The 19,175-nt window shown below is 43.8% G+C and overlaps 1 protein-coding gene across 4 annotated transcripts in view; it reads right to left on the reverse strand.

The window, feature by feature from the left end:
• Nucleotides 1–1,886: 1,886 nt before the first annotated feature.
• The window catches only part of PHACTR3 (phosphatase and actin regulator 3), a 98,471-nt gene continuing 81,182 nt past the window's right edge, over nucleotides 1,887–19,175 (reverse strand). For all 4 annotated transcript variants that reach the window (XM_030288432.4, XM_002198849.7, XM_072916955.1 and 1 more), the window contains exons 9-13: nucleotides 9,996–10,051; nucleotides 5,914–5,975; nucleotides 4,902–5,042; nucleotides 3,995–4,071; nucleotides 1,887–2,483 (exon numbers count right to left, since the gene is read on the reverse strand). In XM_030288432.4, coding sequence (XP_030144292.4) covers nucleotides 2,468–2,483; nucleotides 3,995–4,071; nucleotides 4,902–5,042; nucleotides 5,914–5,975; nucleotides 9,996–10,051 — 352 coding nt within the window. In that variant the 3' untranslated portion in view covers nucleotides 1,887–2,467. The remainder of the gene's footprint in view (nucleotides 2,484–3,994; nucleotides 4,072–4,901; nucleotides 5,043–5,913; nucleotides 5,976–9,995; nucleotides 10,052–19,175) is intronic.

A 19,175-nucleotide genomic window follows, 5' to 3' on the forward strand; every position in this document is an offset into this window, starting at 1 on the left:
CCCATTTACATCAGTGTATGAATGTTTTCTGAGCTTCTGGTTTTGTGTGGTTTGGGGTTTTTTTTGAACCTGTGCTCGCTGTGATCTCCACTAGATGGACTCCGAGAGATGTTAAACTTTTCTTTCCACTGCTCTGAATTTCATCTGAAAGAAACAGGACTTGTCTCTAAACAATACAAAGTTTTAAAAGTACACTGCAAGGCCCAAATTCTTTGATACAGTGAGGCCGTGTGGGAAAAATAATACTCCAGCCTTGTTTTTAGTTATTGACAGGAGTTGTGCACTGCAGGCCTGTTTCCCTTTCCCATTGGGAGTAAGAACAGCCTCCCTGAGCCGAACGTGCCCTCTGAGGTGTGATCTCAAATTCCAGCACAATCCATAGCCCAGGGAATGTGCAGACACCTCCACAGCCCCCCAGCAGCAGGCAGGCAGTGCTGAGTGCCAGGGCTCAGTGCTCAGGAATTGTCACTGCTTGTGCCTCCCCAAGAGCGGAGCAGAGGCCAGGCTGGCTGAGGGAGGATCAGAGCGTGCAGAGGACGGAGCCACTCAGAGCTACCCCAGGCTTCAGGGGCAGTGTTTGGCATTTAAAAACTGATCTAAGTTACCCTTACTATGTTTTTATTATGTTTTTCAACATGATTTTAATGTGTTTTGTATCATATCTATTGCCAGTTGAAGAGTGCATCCCTGCTAAACAGGACATACTGTACATGGGTTATTAGCCAAGTTTAATTTGTAGTTAACAGTAGCTCATCTCAAACTGAAAATGCTTCTTCTGCTGAAGAAACTTTGCTCTCCTTTCTGTTTAGCCTTTCTGTATATTGCACCCGGACTATCATTATATTGTTGTTAAGAATTAATCCTATATCATTAATAATAAAATGATAGCTATATATATGTTAAAAGGCTAGTTATGATGTTACATATTTCTGTGAAAAGCCAGCAAGTTAAAAAATTACAATAAAGAGGAAAAAACACATCTTTGGATCAAGTGATGGGGTCATTCAAGTCTTCAGCTGATAGTGAAGTAAGACAAACATTAAAAATGTTGCACTGACACAGACTTTGTGTTGCAGTGTGTGTCCTTACCTTCCATTCCTGCCTGACGGTTTCTCCAGGAACAGCTCCAGTTCCTGTGATTCCATCCCCACCTGGGACAGAACTGACACTCTGTGTGGGGGCTGTTCCCCACCTCACAGCAATTCAGTAGTAGTCTATACAAGCACTTTGACAAGACTGCATTTTATTATTTTCACACTTAATGGAGATCATCTAAATGAAGCTACAGGACCAAGAATGCCTTTTTCAAGTTTTTAACATTGAATGACTCCCTGGAATGGCAGCACTTCAGAGTCTCGCAGAGAAATGTTTGTCTTGTGAGTGGATTCACGATTTTGTTCTGTCTCATCGCATGTGATTCCCAGCTATCACTGTGTTATTTTTCTCACAAGTATTTTTTCTTAGTAGTATTGAGTAAATCCTCAGGTGCTTCTCCATGTCAGGCATTATTAAAATGTCTGGCTTTACATTTTTCTCAACCAGTTCCATTTGCTTTGTTATTAGCATTTAGTAAATTTTTTCTTCTTACTGTCAAGAAAGCATTAAAACCATTTGTTTGCTAAACATCAAAGTACATTGTTACATTTCTGCCTCTGGTTGTCCGATTTAGTAATTTGGAATAACAGTGAACCAAATTGTCATTTTTAGAGGGTCAGAGCCTTGGTGCAGAGTGACCGCCAGCTTATGCTTTTCCACCAGATGGAAAACCTTAGTTGAGATCATCCTTTTGCAGACCCTGTGTTGATGAAGTCAAATGGTTTGGTGCATAATAATTCTAATCTCTTCCCAATTACCCCTGGGGAAAAAAAAAAACTTTAGGAAACATGTTCATTTCCTGCAATAAGTAGTCATTTAATTAAAGAACAAAAAGTAACAGGAATCAAAAATGCTTGCAGCTGTGATTCTGTTAGACAGTATATAAAAAAGAATGAAATTATAATACATTAAATTAGTTTTTAGAACATGAACTTAGGTGTTTTACAAACTAATTGTGGTAAGTTCAAAATGTCTTGTCAGCGTAATACTGGATGACAGTGTCACGTCCGTTTATGTCAGAGGCCTTGGAATAGTAAAGCCTGTACATGCACAACATCTCCTTTTCCAAGGCAGCCTGCAAACCAGTTCCACACAGGTGGCAAAGGAGAGGAGGAGGCTCTTCCAAGTAGCTTCACCTCAGTCTTTTTCAGCAGCTTGTCCCACTCCACAGGCCAGACTCTTCTGCCTCCAGAGCTCGGGGCTGGCGTCCTGTCCCAGGTGCTGCAGAGGCTTCACTGCAGAGTCCTTCTGTCACATCAGCGTCCAGGGAGCCTGCACTGAACCTCAGGGAAAGAAAGGCTTCAGTGTTCCCTGATGTGTGTTCAGCAGCAGTATCAAAAAGTAAAGACAGATTCTTCTCAGAAGAAAATTCCTATGGCCTGTGAAATCTAGGAGAAAAGAGAGACATTTTTCAAACCACTTTGCAATAGAATTCAATTATTTTTGATTCAATTGTTTTTTGTTAGATTAGCAAAATTTTAAAAGCCCACAAAAGTATTCATTCTGTTTAAGGTACAGTGACAGTGCTGAAGAATATTAGCACCTCTTAATTTTCCCCTACACATTCCCACCCCTGTGCCACGACTGCAGTGCAGGTACAGTCCTCAGGGCCCAGTGTACATCCTTTGCACATCTTTGGGAATGCAATTGCAAATCCAGGTATGTAGTTGATGTGGGTTTTTTCTTTTAGTAAATGAAGCCACAGTTTCTCATAGGTAGCAATATTCTTCATTGTGCAGTGATGTTCTTTGTTAAGAGTTAAGCAATGCTGAAATGCTTTGTAAAGTATGAGGAGATACTGTTGGTGAAATGTTCAGTAGTCTTGTGTGTCTGGAATAAATATTCTTCTTGTGCTGTAGGCTTGTTCTTTTGGCTGAGCTCCAAAATTAAAGCCCCAGTCATATGTAATGCCCTAGCACTAATTGTAAATTGGAAGCCTGTTTACTCCTAATATCCTGAACAAATTTCAGAATCTCTCATTATCATCTACTCAAACTCCCCAGGTAGCTCCAATTAGGGAATGTATAGTTCACTTCCAGACTGAAACTGCAGCCCTCCCTTCTCCCTTCCCATATTTCATTCCACCAGTGCAGCGAAGCTGCTTTGCCCTTGGTGATGCCTTTTTGCAAGTACCAGAGGCTGTGGAATCAGCCTCTCATATTGTTCCTCCTCTAAAAGAAGGGAAAGGAATGTTTTTGTGTGTGTTTAAACACATCCCTGGCACCAGTGCTGGCACATGGAGCAGGCACTGCCCTGACCAGGTTCCCAGTAGCTCCAGCACATGGAGAGTGACAACAATCCAGCCCTGCCCTCTCTCCTGACCTCCTCCTGACAGGGAGTTAAGTGTCATTAAGTTACCTGGGGCTCCTTCCAATAGCAACTGCACTGGCAGGGAATACTGAAATCCCAGGCTGAATCCTTTAGAACAAATCCAATTAGAACAAAGGCATCACTCCTGGGCACTGACCTGTTATGGTCGGTGCAGTTTTGTATTTCTTAGCAGGGAATTTTCAGTGTTTGTGATAAGGCTGCAGACTCAAGTACATTTAATTCAGAGATCTTTAAGCAGCGTATTAAGTTGTTCTGCTTTAAAAAATCATATTGTTTTCTGCATTATATACTTTTTTTTTGTACTATCTTTGAATCTTTTGTGCAAGGAATGCCAGCTGAGGGATGCTCTGGAGAATGTCTGCAGGTTTCTTGGTATGTGCTAATAAAATCCCCCCCAAAAATCAGAAAATTGGGCTCTCTTCAGGAAAAGAAACACTCCAATTTTCTTTTAATATTAACCTCCCTTTGCATATTCTCCCACAACCAACACGTAAGAGTGAAATCCACAGGTTCAGGAGTCAAGCAGAGTTTTTAGCAGGCAGCAGAAATAAACAGCTGGAAAACTGACCTTGTCAAATGTTTGCTCGATGCATGAACCTCCATTTCATTACTTTTGTATTCATTCAGCTCTTTTCGAATTGCTGCCTAGAATTGAAAAGAGAAAAACACAAACAAATAATTTTGTTTTTGTGAGCAAAATCCCAGACCTGCAGAGCAGAACAGTTTTCTGGGGTAGAAGAACCAAGTATTGGGTATAGCAGAGCACTCTGGTATCCTGGTAAAAATGCTGAATATTTCGGTTGTATGGATTGGTGACACAATACTTCTCATTTGGTATTGATTTCTGACAGGGTCACTGCTGTCTAGAAGCAATTCTGACAGAATAACACCTCAGAGCTGGCTGTCTCACATTTAATAAGAATCCAGTTAAAATTTATTAAGGATTAGGAGAAGCTGCCAAGAAATTGATCCATTTTTCAGTCACAAATGCAAAGGTGGAGCTCTGACTCTGACTTCCTGATGTGTGCCACCAATATGTGCAGAGCTGTCACTTCCTTAAACCTGCCTTGTTAATTGCAACATGAATGTTGACAGTAAAACCAGGAAAAGGCTAATTGTAATAAAAGTACATCCAAGGCAAATATAAAATCCTTATTCTGTTGATTACTATGGAATATCTTATTCACCATTTTAGAGAGCCTGGGAGAGCAGCTACTGCAATAGGAGTGCTCTGGTCTTTTTCTATGAGTCCTCTAAACCCATTTGTCCCTTAATGGGGAGACACCTTTTTGGGTGGGTGGGTAGAAGCCTTTCGAGTACTAAATAGGCTATTTTATGACATTGGTATGATTGCAACGTAAAAAATCTTGGTAACTTTTACAGAGATGAAATGTTGCAGAGGTTCAAGTCTGTAGAGAATGTGATGTACCATTACAAAGTAAGGAGAAAGCAGAACTTTGTGGTTGTGGCAGTACCTTGTCTGCTGCTGACAGTCGTGTCCATGGTTTGTCTGCTCTCCTGTCGTAGTCCTGTGCTTTTGCCACTTCCACATAATCACTGAATCGAATCAGGATCTTTCTGTCTCTCAGTTCATCAACTGTAGGTCTCTGGTTAAGCTGTATTCAGAAGTTTTGTGAAATAAAAACAGGGTTAATAACAAATGAATCAGTAAAAAAATGCAGTATTTGCTTCTTTTCATCTTGGCTCAGTGTGCATTTACAAATATGAAAACAACCCAACCCTTGGAAACTCCAGGGAAATATTTCACCATTTGGAGAACTGCTAGGAGAGTAATAATGGTTTAAATGGAGCTACAGTGCCTTTATGATGGACAAAAGAAGAAAATATTTTAACCCAGATATTGATAAAATATATTTTCAAAATGTAAAGGAATCATGATGGATTTTTTATGATCTCCAGATCATTCCAGATGCTGTAGGGTGTTCTGCTACAGGCAGAGGCAGATTGTCTGTGTGAGATCCTCAACACTAGACCCACTGTAAAAATTTCAGTCTAGCTTGAACAAGTTATCAGCATATTTGGTCTGTAATTCCATTAGGGATTTCTAAGAACAGAACAACAAGATCTTGTTCTTATTCTGAGGATATTTTAAATGCAAAAAGAAATGTACTATGGGAGCAGACCTGGTGTTCAGCAGGGAGTCAGCTCTGCTACAAAGAATGAAAAAGTCCTTCACCAGCAAAGCAGCTGACAAATATGCCATAATACCCATTTTCTGAGTAAGTTTATGTGTAAATATTCTACTAAATCTCATCTAGCTGAGACAAGGTAGTTATGTCTGTAATTGATATTACCAGACACTGCTGAGGAGGATGAATATTAAGGGAGGTTGTGTAATAAACTCCATGGCTTATATTATATTATAATAGGGTGATATATATTATATTATAATATAATATATAAAGTGATATTAAAGGAATTTTGCTAAATTTCTAAAAGCTAATAGCAGGTATTGCAAGATTTTACCTTTCTTGTCAGTCTCTGCTTGATTTCCCTCCTCTCTTCCTGTTCCGTTTGATCATTTCGTTCTGCAGAGAATATAAAAAAAAAGATGACTTTCCTCATGAGGAAGTTTGGTGTTTTCCCAAGTTCCAGGCAACAACCAGCACAGCCCAGCGAGCAGCTGGCAGTTGTGTGTTTTGGTAATTCAGTGCATCTCTGGTGTGTGCTGGAGCACAGAGTCACCTCTCCGTGAGGACACCGTGCTGGTGCCAATGTCAGCTCTGAACTCCACGGGGATTTAATGAAACAACAGCAGCCACACCAACACTCCACTCGGATGAACTTCAGAAGGAAAATCAAAACACTCCATAGTTGATCAAAAACACTCCATAGTTGATCAATCATCCTTTTTTACTCTCCATATTGCTGGAACCTTTCATGCTGTCAGATGCTCAGGAGTCATTGCAGCCCTCCAGGGAGAGCCCATCGTGTCCTCAGCCCCGCTCTCTCAGGCTGCATCACTCATGGCACTGGCTGGCACCTTGGCTTTCCCTGGCATGAGAGAGACCCTTTCCTCCTGCCAGGGTTCCTGTGCAGAGCTCTGCTCTGAGCTTTGTGTGTTGTGCCTATTAACATTCCAGCCGTGAGAACTCCTACACACTGCCTCTAAAAATAGCGCCGAGTGCTGTAACACTGAGAAATAGATCCCCTGCCTTAGGAAACGAGTTAATGGCCTTGCTATTCCCAGTACTATCTGTTACTAAATTAAGGCCTGAGCCCGTGACCTGAACAAAGCTGCAGAGCCAGAGAAAAAGGTTTAACCATTCAGGGAATCTCTGGGTACCACTGTGGGGTTTATTATACCACTTGCATTAGATATTTCCAGTGTTAAAGCACACACGTGATTTCTACTATGCCTCCAAAACCCACTAGCACTGCAGATGGATTTCCAAGATATTTTTAACAATGAAGCATTTTTCTCCCTGATTTTTGCACTCATTAGATGACACTGAGATGCAATCAAGTCTATTTAAAATAACATAGAAGTGCACAGCTCCACCTGGCTAGGGTAGAAATGTAAATCAAATTAATTTAAAATGCTATAATGTGCTGCATTACACTGCATTACACAGTTCTGTGGCAAGGCACAAAATGTAAAGAGAACAGGTCAGCTAAAATTAGTGCTGTGTCAGGGATGAGCAGCTATTTCAAACTGCAATGTGTAAAAGGAGAACAAGCTTTCAAAAGTAGAGGGTATTCTTAGATATAGAGACACCTGCAAGAGGCTTTCATTCAGCTTTAATTCACCCATCCATTTTAGAGAAGATATTCCTATTTTGTATTTTTGTTTTATGAAAAATAGATAATTTTCTGTGGTGTAGTGCCTATTAAAGATGTGATGTGATATGCAGTGAAAGAACTGCCCAGAGAAAATGTGGCTGCTCCAACCCTGGACGCCTTCAAGGCAGATTGGATGGGGCTTGGAGCAGCCTGGTCCAGTGGAGTGTCCCTGTCCATGGCAGAGGCTGGAACTTGATGATTTTTAAGGTCCCTTCCAAGCCAAACCCTTCTGTGATTCTACAATTCTAATTCCCAAAGAAAAGCCAAAAATACACATTTCTGATCAAAAAATACTTTTCCAAATATATTAGATGTGTAGTCACTTATTTCTATTCACTTGGGTTCAGTGCTTATTTCCAGCTCCAAAAATAAAAAAATAGTTCTTTTACAAAAAAAAAAAAAAAAAAAAAAGAAAGAAAATAAATAACCTGAGATTTGACATGAAATGCTGGCAAAGGAATTCTAAAGCTCAGGAATTATTACTCAGACAGCCCAGAGAGGCTTTCCCCATCACCATCCTTCTGCCCACACAAACCCATTCATTGCTGAGGGCTGGTTTTATAAATCTCAGCAGAGATGCTCCCAGTGCTGAGGGGGCCTGTGCAGAGCTGGAATTCATTCTGAGCTCTGCGTGACACTAAAGCATCTCCCTGGGTTCAGAATAAGCAGGGACTGCACAGTGGGGTTCAAGAGGTGCCTTCTTGGCTGCAAGTTCAGCTTTCTGTTCAGCAAGGACACAGGTGACACCTGGGCTCTGAGTTTAGTTCATTTGCTTTTCATGCTTGGTGAGAAGCCAGCAGTGTTTCTATGGTTAAGGGACTTGGAAAATCAAACAAAAAAAATTACAAAAAAATTGTAAGAAATTGCTGGCTTTAAGTTTGCTTTTTAAGTATTACTTTTATCTCAGAAACAACTCCCTAAAGGAGATAAGAAATCACTTTTTGAAATCTTGCTGAGATTTGCTTTAAAGTGACAGTAGTTGTACTTTGCAATTTGCTTCCCTATTTTTACTAGAGTTGTACAAATGTGAATTATGAGTCCATAGAAGAACTTCTGACAGGAGTACCAATTATGAACATCAATTAAAATTGCACAAACCCTTATTGCACCTGGAGGAGGTTGTGGGGATTTCACTGAAGGGCTTTTATACTGCTACAGCTATACAGGATGCTCAGCTTTTGTAATAATGGCAGAGGTAAATGAAATGGAAGTGGTTCTGATCCCAGCTGAACCTGTATAAAGCCTGAGCAACTCAACAGAAGTCAATAAATCTGCTCCATGCTGGGAGCTCTTTAAATGAGATACAAATCTAGACCAGTATGTTTAGCTGGTATTCAGGAAGTATCTTTAATTCTGCTTTATCTTCTTTCTGCTTTATCTCTCTCTAAGCTTATTATATGAATGTATTCAAACTTTTTTATTATTACAACTGGTCAGTTTAACCCAGATTAAGGATGTAACCAGCACACTTCAAAAAAGTAAACATAAAGGAACAGATTTTTTCAATGGAGATCAGCTTTTCCTTAGCCAGGAAAAAATTTAAAAAAACCCAACAGATTTTCAGAGATCTTCCTTACTGACTCTTGAAAATCTGTTTCCACATAGCTCAGGATCTTGGGTTACTGCATTTTCCTGCCTCTCTGGTAGATGACAGGTGAAGTTTAGCCAAGTTCACCCACTCATGTTGCAAAGAGGTTTCCTTTTCCTCCTCAAGCTGTGCACATGCAAAATAGAACTCATTTTACTGTGTGTTATCTGTGCATTGGAACTGTACAGAAAACACTGCTAAATATACACTGCCTGTGGAATCTCTTTGTGTGAAAACTGAAATGAAATCTCAAATAACTTTAATGGCAAGAGCATAAGGTTTTTCCCTAGGAATCACTAAGAAAGTTTTGAGACACAAAATTTTAGGTAACACAATGCTGATGACTTTTTGCCCAGTGAATTACAATCACATGATTAAATACAAATCACACAGTGTAGGCAGCACTGCTTGTGTGACAGATTTCTGTGGCTTTATTTTTTATGCTTGTTTAATGAAATCCTATAGTTCACATCGCTCTGGGTTTTGTCTTTCAATACTAAAGAGACTAAATAGCAGATGGATTCCCCCTTTTGAGATCCATAGTGGAGACAATTTCAAAGCTGTCTCTCACCTTCCCCTAATTCAGCAGTTTTAAGGGAAGGGATTACGTTCATCACTTGTTTGATCCCCTGGAAACACTTAGGAAAAGAGTTGCCAAGTTTTGCCTTGTGAATTTGAGAGATGCTGAGAACACTCCCCTGTGACAGCACCTGTAACAGGCCAGGGACTGTCCCTCTAATAATTCTGATATCTCAAGCTGATCTTTGACTTGGTTTTGGAAGGTCTCCAGTGACACGAACAAAGTGACCTGGGAAGAATCACATCTCTGCAAGGATGCTTCCCCCTGCCACTCTACTGCCAGTGCTATTCAGTGCTTGCCCTGAAAATCCGTGTCTTGAAAAATGTCACTCCAATTCTCATGGCACTGTGACACTCGGATTGTATTCCCCTCTCAGACACCAGTAACAGTGGAATCAGAATGAAAATTATTTGAAAGCCTGAACCTGAATGGTTATTTTTGTCCTCAGACTGCAAGTCTTTGTGAAAAAATAAAACTTTTAGGTACAGAAATAATCCCAGTGATTTAATTTGTATATTTCAAAATGATATGTTCTGGAAATGCAATCACTAATTTCAACAGACATACATAATTATTTTAGAAAAAGAAAGTACTCACGTTTCAGTATATTCCTTCTTTCTAGCTCCTCAACAGCGGGTCTTTGGCTGAGTCGCCTGCGGAAAAACACCAAAATCACATTTTGTACCATGTCTGTTCTTTAGAAAGTCTGTAGAATTCTGACTTCTGGTTGGTGTTTTCCTCAGGAGGGATCTACAAAATCTGTCTCCAGGACTCGTGAAGAAGGGAAAAAAAAAAAATAATCCTGGCAGAGAATTCTTTCTTATATTGTTTTTCCCAAATGCCAGGAATGCAGGTAAAAGTTCTCCTCTAGTTTGCTCTGCTGTCAGTGAAACGCTTCCTCGGAACCTGCATCCTTTTCATCCCACTTTCCAGTCAGTCACTGGAACCAGCACTCTCCAGAGGTAAAATTCACTCTCAAGGTGGTTACAAAGGAGTTCACAGTGATCTTCTGCCTCTATCACTGCCTTCACCTTTTAATCACACATAGCAGCACATTTCCTTTTCTCTACTCGCACCAGCGGAGCATCCTGACAAGAGGCAGGCTGGGCAGAAATGAAGATTTTCTGTGATCTCCCGAGTCCTCATCCCCCAGCTCTGCTCCTGCCTGCCGAGTGCAATCCGTGTGCTGCTCACAGCCCGGCTGTCTGCACGGAGTGTCTTGGTTCCACCTCCCCTTTTCATAGTGCTGCCTCAGGATTGACTCCTCAAATCATATGATCGGTGCCACAGCGATTTCATTGCGCATTCTAAATGAGACTCCCCCACGAGGCACTGGGGTATCTGCAGAGATCTCAGGTAACCGGAGCCTCCCCTAGGCACACACACACACTCACACACACACATTTCATGTCAGAATCCAGCCAGCAGATGGGAAAGAGTTCCCGATGCTTCCTGGCAAGGCTGAGGATTCTCATCCTCTGCTCCCAGCAGATGTTGCCAAGCCGGAGATGAAGTTACAGACACAAAGAAACCCTCAGAGCAGGGACCACACTGCAAACTGCTGCAGTTATTCCTCTGCTGGGTATATAAATGAATAATTATAAAGTTATATATAAAGTTATATATCCATGCTGTTACAGGATCTACATTTTATCAAATATGGGAAAAATGAATTGTTAACACACTGCAAAAAAAAAACCCAGTAAAATCACCTAATTCTAATTTTTCCTTGTTTTGTAAGCCCTACCCAATATACCTTCCAAATCAGCTCTGTGGCCAGATGTTATCAGACCACCCTTTTATAATTAAACTCTCTGGAAAAAACTCTCATCTTTGGCAACAGGAAGCACCACAACTTATATTATACTGTTAATTACTACTGCACCAAATTCACACCAACAGAAAGCACAGATGAGCTCTTGTGCAGAAACACGTACAGCCTAACTCTCCCTTCCTAAAGCTTTGTATCACCTAAGGCTTTTCTCCTGACCTATGGGTCAGATACTCCAGCAGCAGAAGTTGCAATAATCCCAACTGAAACAGGAATGATGCTGAAACTAAAGGCTTTAAACTTGTATTTCAAATTCCTGTTACCCTTGGACTCCTCCCTCATTTCCCTGCATGTACCAGAAATTACACAAGTCTGGCTAGGTTTTGTTTGAAACAGATAAAGTGCATTTTGTAATATAAATCAGGGCAGAATGCATTGGAGAGCTCCTCTGCAAACAAAAGGTCCACCTGACCTGCTGCTCATATGCCTCTCTCTCAGCCATTCTTAATTACAGCCCTGCCATGTGAGATTGATAGATTCTCCCAAACCTGTACATTAGATTTCAGAGGCCCCTTTTAAACTGGGAGATTAAAAGCCTAACAGAACTATTAGAACAGTATGAGAATGCAAATGTATATGAATATTCTGTGATTCTGGGTGAATGCTCGGTATTTATATATAATATGTATGATGGTTGATTATTTAAACCCCATTTCCCTTTTGGCTTTGATAAATACATGTAAGTGCTCATTTTTCTGTGCACACCCTCAGCATACCCCCAGCAGAAGGCAAAGGTGCAGACAAACACAGGAATAAGTGCACATGAGAGCATTGCAGGGGTTTATCCTGGGCTTTTCAGAGATACAGACCACACTTCCAAACTTTGCGTCACAGTCACAAGACTGGACACGGACTTTGGTTAAAAATAAATTTCTAACAGGGTTTCAGGAAGGTGGGGACAGAGTGAAAACACCAAGGACAGCAAAAGTCACAATCAAACGAGAAGTGGCAAAAACCTCTGACAATGTTGTTATCAAGGTCTGGGGACATTTTGGGCCTGTTTGTAATTTCTGCTGTTCAGGAGAAGCTCCTCTGTGCCCAGAAACAATTTTCACTTCCTTTCTGCTGTGGGGTGGCTGGGCCTGGCTGAAGGTGAAGGGCTGCAGATGCCCTGACAGTGATGGGTCTGGAGCACGGCCTGGGGCCACACAGCTCTGTGAGCTGGCCCGGGGCAATTGGGGCTCCAGCCCCCCTTTCTGCAGGACTTTACTGCGGGCACACACCCTGTGGTGACTGGGCTGGGGCTGAGCCTCATCCCGGGTGGGCACAGATGTGCAAACGGGAGAGAGAACTGGCAGCAATCAGCCACGGAGTGCCCAGGTGTGCTGAGCAGCCACACAGGGAACAGAGGGCACACAGGTGCCATGCATTAGCGTGAGGGGATAAAAGGGCGGGCTGAAGAACACGAAGGGCAGATCCAGCTTCTGAAGTGGTGTGACTGTGTGGGCTGAAGCCCTCTGAAATTGTGTGGAGATGCTCTGGGTGTCGTGGCCATCTCAACTGTGACACATGTTGTGACATTTTAGCACTGGTGAAGGGACTCCACTGCCTTGTCTGGTCCCCCTCAGGCGAGACCCCCGTGGCCGCTGCAGGGCAGAGCCCACCTTGCCCGAGCTGCCCTGGGGATGGTGGGGGACCCCTCACCCCACAGCAGGGTCTGGCAGCCCCAGGAACACCCTCAGGACCTGCCTGCATCTTCTGAGGGCTCAGCAGAGCACAGGTCACCCCTGTGAAAATCCACATCCCTCCTGAAGGAGCTTTAATGTAAGAAACCATTTCCGGTGAGATTGTGCCTCTGCTTGGGAGAGCTTTCCTCTTTGTGCTGCAGACTCTGAGCAACAGCTGCTCTATTCTGGATATTTATTTCGTGATTTTCCTGAAATCCTGTCTCTGGCAGAAGCAGAAACACACCCTGTGTGCTGAACTCAGTGTCTTCCCTCAGAAGGGACTGTCCATCCCTCGGGAATGCCACCACACCTCAGGGACACCTGGCCTGGGGACATGGCCCCGGCTCCCCTCAGCACCGGGAGCACAGCCAGAACAGGCCATGGAGAGACTGAGGAGCCACAGAGGAGATGCTCACATCTATCTTCAAAGAAACAAACTCCAGCTGAATAACAATTACCAGCAGACTGCAGAGCAGGGGAGAACCACACCGGTGTGAGGTTCTGGAGGATGAAACAGGCGCCTGCCATGAAGGAGCCTTTGTGAGGGCTGAGCCCTCAGTAATTATGGATGGTCCCCACAGGCTTTGCAGAGAGAATTCTGTATGAGGCAGGTGATTTTGAATCAGAGTCCTGCCTCGTTTCCTGTGGATCCAGTGCAGCCCCTGCCCCTGGGTGAGGAGGGCTCAGCAGGGCCAGCCTGGCTCATGCTGCCCAGCAGCCATGGCTGGAGGTGACATTGGAAGGCCTGAGGTGGACAGGAGGCTCCAGCACTGCTGCAACACAGCGTGGTCCTGCCTGGGTGAGTCTTGTGCTTTTTGTTCCTGTTTTTTTCACCCAGGGACTTACAGCCCCACGTGGACTCACCTCAGCAAGGTGACTGCGAGCTCCATGGGGAACACTCACGTAATCCACCACTTCTGTTGTATGACAGTAATGATTTCCTTTCAGCTGGTTTGGACATCTATTTCTTGCTTCTGGGAAAAACAGCCAATTAATGCTCTTATGTTCTTGGGTGTTATGAAAACCTAGGTTTGGGCATTTCTGTGCTGCCTGGTGAGGCAGGAGTGCTCCCTCTGAGCAGCTGTGGGGCCAGCTCTGCTGGGGAAGGTCTTGAACCTTTCTTGAAAATGCTTGAGTTACTTGCAGGCTGGTCCTACCTCTGTCCAGCTTCCCCCCCCCCCCCCACCAGTGTCACTGGAATTGCCATGGTCTCATATTAAGAGTGCTCAGTCCAGGATTTTGCTTCCCTGTTAGTTAAACCAAGGGATGCCAAGAGCAGCAGTGAGTGGAGCTGAACTGGCAGCACCTCAGAGGTGACTGCAGCTTCCTCTGGGAAACTGAGCACAACTGGAGGCCCCAGAGTCACTTTGCTGTAAGTGGTGTATGGATACAGTTCAGAGATTGCTGCACATGTCAGAGATGCTCTGCTCCAAGTTTAGACAGACACCAGCTTTTATTTTCTCGTAATACCAAAGTAGTCACAATGCAATGACCTGCTCCTCTCACCCCCAGGAGGAACACTGGGAGAACATGGGAGCAAGCAAAGTATTTGGCTTCTCAGAGATTATAATAAATGTATGTTATCATCTCTCTGAGCCCAAATTATTGGAGAAAACATTCTAAAGGAAGAATGTATTCTGAAAATACACCCAGAACACTCCCCAAGCTTCAAGCCACTGAAGAATACCTGCTGCTTGAAGGTTTATGCTCACTTTGCACAGAACAGCAGTTACAATCTCTGCAATTTTTCTGAACATGAAACTAGTAAGTGTGTGGGGGTAAAAGGGGATGGACACAGCACTTTACGTGCAGCTATTTCTCATGTTCAGAAAAATTGCAGAGATTGTAACTGCTGTTCTGTGCAAAGTGAGCATAAACCTTCAAGCAGCAGGTATTCTTCAGTGGCTTGAAGCTTGGGGAGTGTTCTGGGTGTATTTTCAGAATACATTCTTCCTTTAGAATGTTTTCTCCAATAATTTGGGCTCAGAGAGATGATAACATACATTTATTATAATCTCTGAGAAGCCAAATACTTTGCTTGCTCCCATGTTCTCCCAGTGTTCCTCCTGGGGGTGAGAGGAGCAGGTCACTGCAAGTTAGCTCAGTCACCTGTGCTTCTCCCCAGAACACCCTGCAGGTACAGCCAGCTGGGTCTCGAGGCACCTCAGGTGCTCGGAGTTTGCACATGGCCTCGAGGTGTTTGTTTTCCCAGTGCAAGGTGCACATGGGAATCCTCTGACATCCATGAGCTCCCTCTGCTCCCAGAGGGCCAAGGGAGCTGTGGTGCCTGCCTTTTCCTTTGGTGGACGTGTGTGGTGTGTAATTGCAGCAAAACAGGCTTCCCTCTGCCAGCAGAGCCCTGTCAGGATCATGCTGGACATGAGCACAAGTGCAGATGTGGATTTGGAGTGTGGGAGAAGCCACAAATGGCTTGTCCCCTCTGGAGCAAGGTCACGTTTGTGAACGCAGCCACTCGCACACATGCCTCTGATATTGATCAGGAGATCAATATTTGCTTCACACTGCCAGATTGTCTCCTTCTCCTGAAGGGAGTGAATGTCTTGGGACCACTGTTACACAAGGACTGATCATATTGGGCAGTGACAGGCGACTGAGTGCTCAGCAGGCTGAGATCTGCATGTCACCAGCACCCCGGGCTGCTGTCAGACGGGCAATGCATCAGTGTGTCCTGGGAACAGGAGCTGCTGCCAAGTCCTCTGCCCTCACAGTTACCCTCAGCAGTGTCTGCTTTGTGCCTTGTGGGAGCTGCATCCCAGCAAAGCCACAGCAGGCTGAGGGTTTGCAGGTGTGGGCACAGACTGGCTGATGAGAGGCCAATTTGGGACAGGTACAGGTTCCTGTGTGTGTACGAGGCTGTGCTGACTTCCCACACCTCAGACAGTCGTTCCTTTTACTCAGTCCTTCCTTCCTCTCCTCTTCTTAGTCTGTATCTCACCTCCCTGGCTGACTCAAGCAAGCATTCAAGCAGAATCCAGTGAAAAACAGCTCAGGTTTCTGTGGTTTCTTATCTGTCCCCAAAACGTGTTCCTGTTCTCCAAATATATTTTTTCATAGAATCTGTTGCACAGTATCTGTGTGTATGATTGTCACAAAACTGAATTTATTTTGGATTTGTAGCTGAAGCCAAAAGTTTCACTTTGGAATCCTGTTGCTGGTGTTAGTAAGATCCATGTGATTCTGATGATCTCCAAAGAGAGGAGTGAAGTGAGTAGACTTGGACACGTGCATGTGCCTGTGGGCCCTGGACTGACAAGGGAGCAATCAATCCAGCCATCAGTAAATGAGCTGTAGCCAGCAGCAGCTGCATTGATTGTTCCTCATGTCAGGTGGTTTTGCAGATGAGTTGGGAAGGGAGGTGGTGGGAAGGATCCCTCTCACAGCCCAGGCTAAGGGAGGAGAAATGGGAGTGCCCTGGTTTTGCTTCTCATAAAGCTGCTTGTGTCTGCTGCCCATCAGGAGGCTCTGCCTCTTAAATAGGCATCTCTGTTGCCAGAACATCATGTTCAATTCAACAAGAAATTTATTTTCATCCTTCCTATAAGTAGCTGTGAAGAAGATGTGTGCCAGGGCTTTGAGTCACCCACGCACTGCACTGTGCCTGCTTGCAATGTACAATTATGGGTAGTAGTAAATCTGTGGTGGGAGGGACTTCTCTGTTACTGCCTGTACAAAATTAGAAGGCAGACACCGAGACACAAACTTGTTTTTACCCCAAGGTAATTATGGATCATGTAAAAAGTGGGAATTGATGTTGCCAGCATTTCCCGTAACCGGAAAATCATAGAATCGGGGTAGTTTGAGGTGGAAAGAACCTTTAAAGGCATCTTATCCAATGTCCCTGTGATGAGCAGGGACATCTTCAAATAGATCAGGTTGTTCAGAGCCTTATCCAAGCTGACACTGAATGTTTCCAGGAATGGGACATCCATCACCCCTCTCAGTAACCTGTTCTAGTGTTTTACCATCCTTACTGTAAAAATATCTTTCTCATATCTAATCTAACCCAACCTTCCTTCAGTTTGAAACCATTCCCCCCTATCACTATCTGCCCATGTAAAAGGTTGCTCTCCCTATTTTTTTAGAATCCTCTTTAATCCCTGGAAGGCCCCAACATTGTCTCCTTAGAAGCTTCTTGTCCCTAGGCTGAACAACCCCAAAACAGAGGTTTTCAAGCCCTTGCAGCATCCAGGAGTATCTTCCTAAGAGCAGTTGCTGACCTTTTCTGGCACTAGGGAGCTCAGGGCAGTGTGAAAAGGGTGAGCTGGTTTGCTAAATACTGCGAGTTGCATTCTTTAAAGTCGCCTGATATTTGTGTCTCTGTGCCATCATGTACTATATTTTGCCTCCAAATAAGAAAACTGCAGATAGACACAGAGGCTATAAATGTTGCCTTAATTACATGTGTTATTTATTTGTTTGGCCTTTAGTTCTGTCTGGATTTTCAAAGCTGCAAATCAGCAAGAGTTCAGTTAATTATGTTGTCACTCATCTAGCAGGCAATTACTGTTGTCCATCTTTATCATTTCTGTGATAGGAGCCCTACAAAGAGTTCAGATTTCAGCTGAAATAGAAACCACACACTTGCCCAGCATGACCCCCTGTCCCTGGAGGACCTGCCCTGGGACGGGTTTGTTATTGCACAGGGCTGTGAGCTCTGTGTGGGCTGAAACAACAACACATCCAGGATCTGTGTCTGAGGATTCCGGTGGAGAAGCCTTGAGGGTAATCACTGCTCTCACCACCTGTGAAAGCCCTGCTGCATTTGACCTTTGGGTGTCTAATTTTCCCAAGGTGTGAGGAAGAAAGGCCAGGCACAGCTGGGAGCAGATCAGGGCCCAATTCAAAGACCTGCTGCAAAGCTCAGCGCAGCTGCTGAGCATCCTACCACCACCTTCAGCAGGCTTTTGCTTGAAAATCTCTCTCCACACTCAGATAAGGACTCTTGGAGGATGCTGTTGCATGTTGTGGGACCAACAAAACATAAATTTAAAAATAACAGCTCTAAATTTCATCTGATTAACTATTATTAGTTAATATGCAAGAATTAGCATGCTGGCATGGGGTTTAAATGTAATAACTGCTTATTTCAAAGCAGCAGCTTCCTCATCTCCCTTCCACCCTCTTCCCCACTCTGTGGTTTAACAGAGCTGCTGGATAGTGGATCTGTCCTGTTTGTGATAGAATTACAATATTTAGTCATTTGGGTGACAAAAGTACAATGGGTTGTTCAGCCAAAGACATGTTCCCTGTCTGTAGTTTGATGAGTGTCTTGTTCAGGAGCAATGTCAGTGTGAGCAGCAGCACTGTTCTCATCAACAGCAGCTTGTTCTCACTTCTGCTCTGCCTTGCAGCTGGGCAAAGAGCTGGTTTGGGGAATACTTTCAAACTAAAAATAGCTCAGCAAAGCAAAGTGCTGAAAGAACACACTCTTCAAATAACAGAGCGAGCAGCGCAGCTCCCAGTGCCCCTCCTCTGCAGGGCTTCAGGCTGGGTATAAAATGGGTATTGGAGGGTCTTCCTGCAGAAACAAAGTGCTGAGTATGACCTGGTCACTTTGTGGAGGTCACTGAAAATGGTTAATAACATTTCATTGTAAAGCAAGAGGTTTTCTTTCTTTTTCCCCCCCCCCTTTCTCTTCTCCTCTAAAACGGGAATAAAACTCTGGAACCCTGTGTTCCCACAGAACAAAAAAAAAGGAAAAAGCAATGCTACAGATCTACTGCTGAAATGATGCTAAAATCTACTCTGATAGCAACTGTATGAGCAGCAGGAGGGAGTCTGAAAGAACCAGCAGAGGTAAATCTCAGCCCCTTGGTAAGGACTGCCATTGACTTGAGACTTTCCTGTCCTGGTGAGAGTTCCATGCTCCTGGGTGCTTACTGGATTATGATAAAAAATAAGAAAACTGGGGGGAAAGATAAGAAAAGAAAAAAGCTAGATTTTTGACTTCACTGTCTGAGCAATCCCTAATACAATGTTCATGCCTGTTCTCTAGGGAGGCTCGGGCTGACTTGTCAGCCACCTTTGTGCCCTGTACAAAATGAAATGTCTGTAGGCTCCTGACTCAGTTTCCTGGGAAGCCAGGAGTGCAGTTCCAGGCATGGCAGCCAGCAAAGACAGGGACAGGATAACGGAGACATGTCAGTTCAGTCTGTAGCTCTAGCTCTGTTTCAGAGGGCAACAAACAGATATTGTTCCTGGATGGAAGTGTCCGAGAATGCCCTGGCCTCAGCTGGGATGCTCAGGGCTGCACTAAGA

The sequence above is a fragment of the Taeniopygia guttata genome, chromosome 20 (genome assembly GCF_048771995.1).
Source record: "Taeniopygia guttata chromosome 20, bTaeGut7.mat, whole genome shotgun sequence".
NCBI classification, from domain to species: Eukaryota; Metazoa; Chordata; class Aves; order Passeriformes; family Estrildidae; genus Taeniopygia; species Taeniopygia guttata.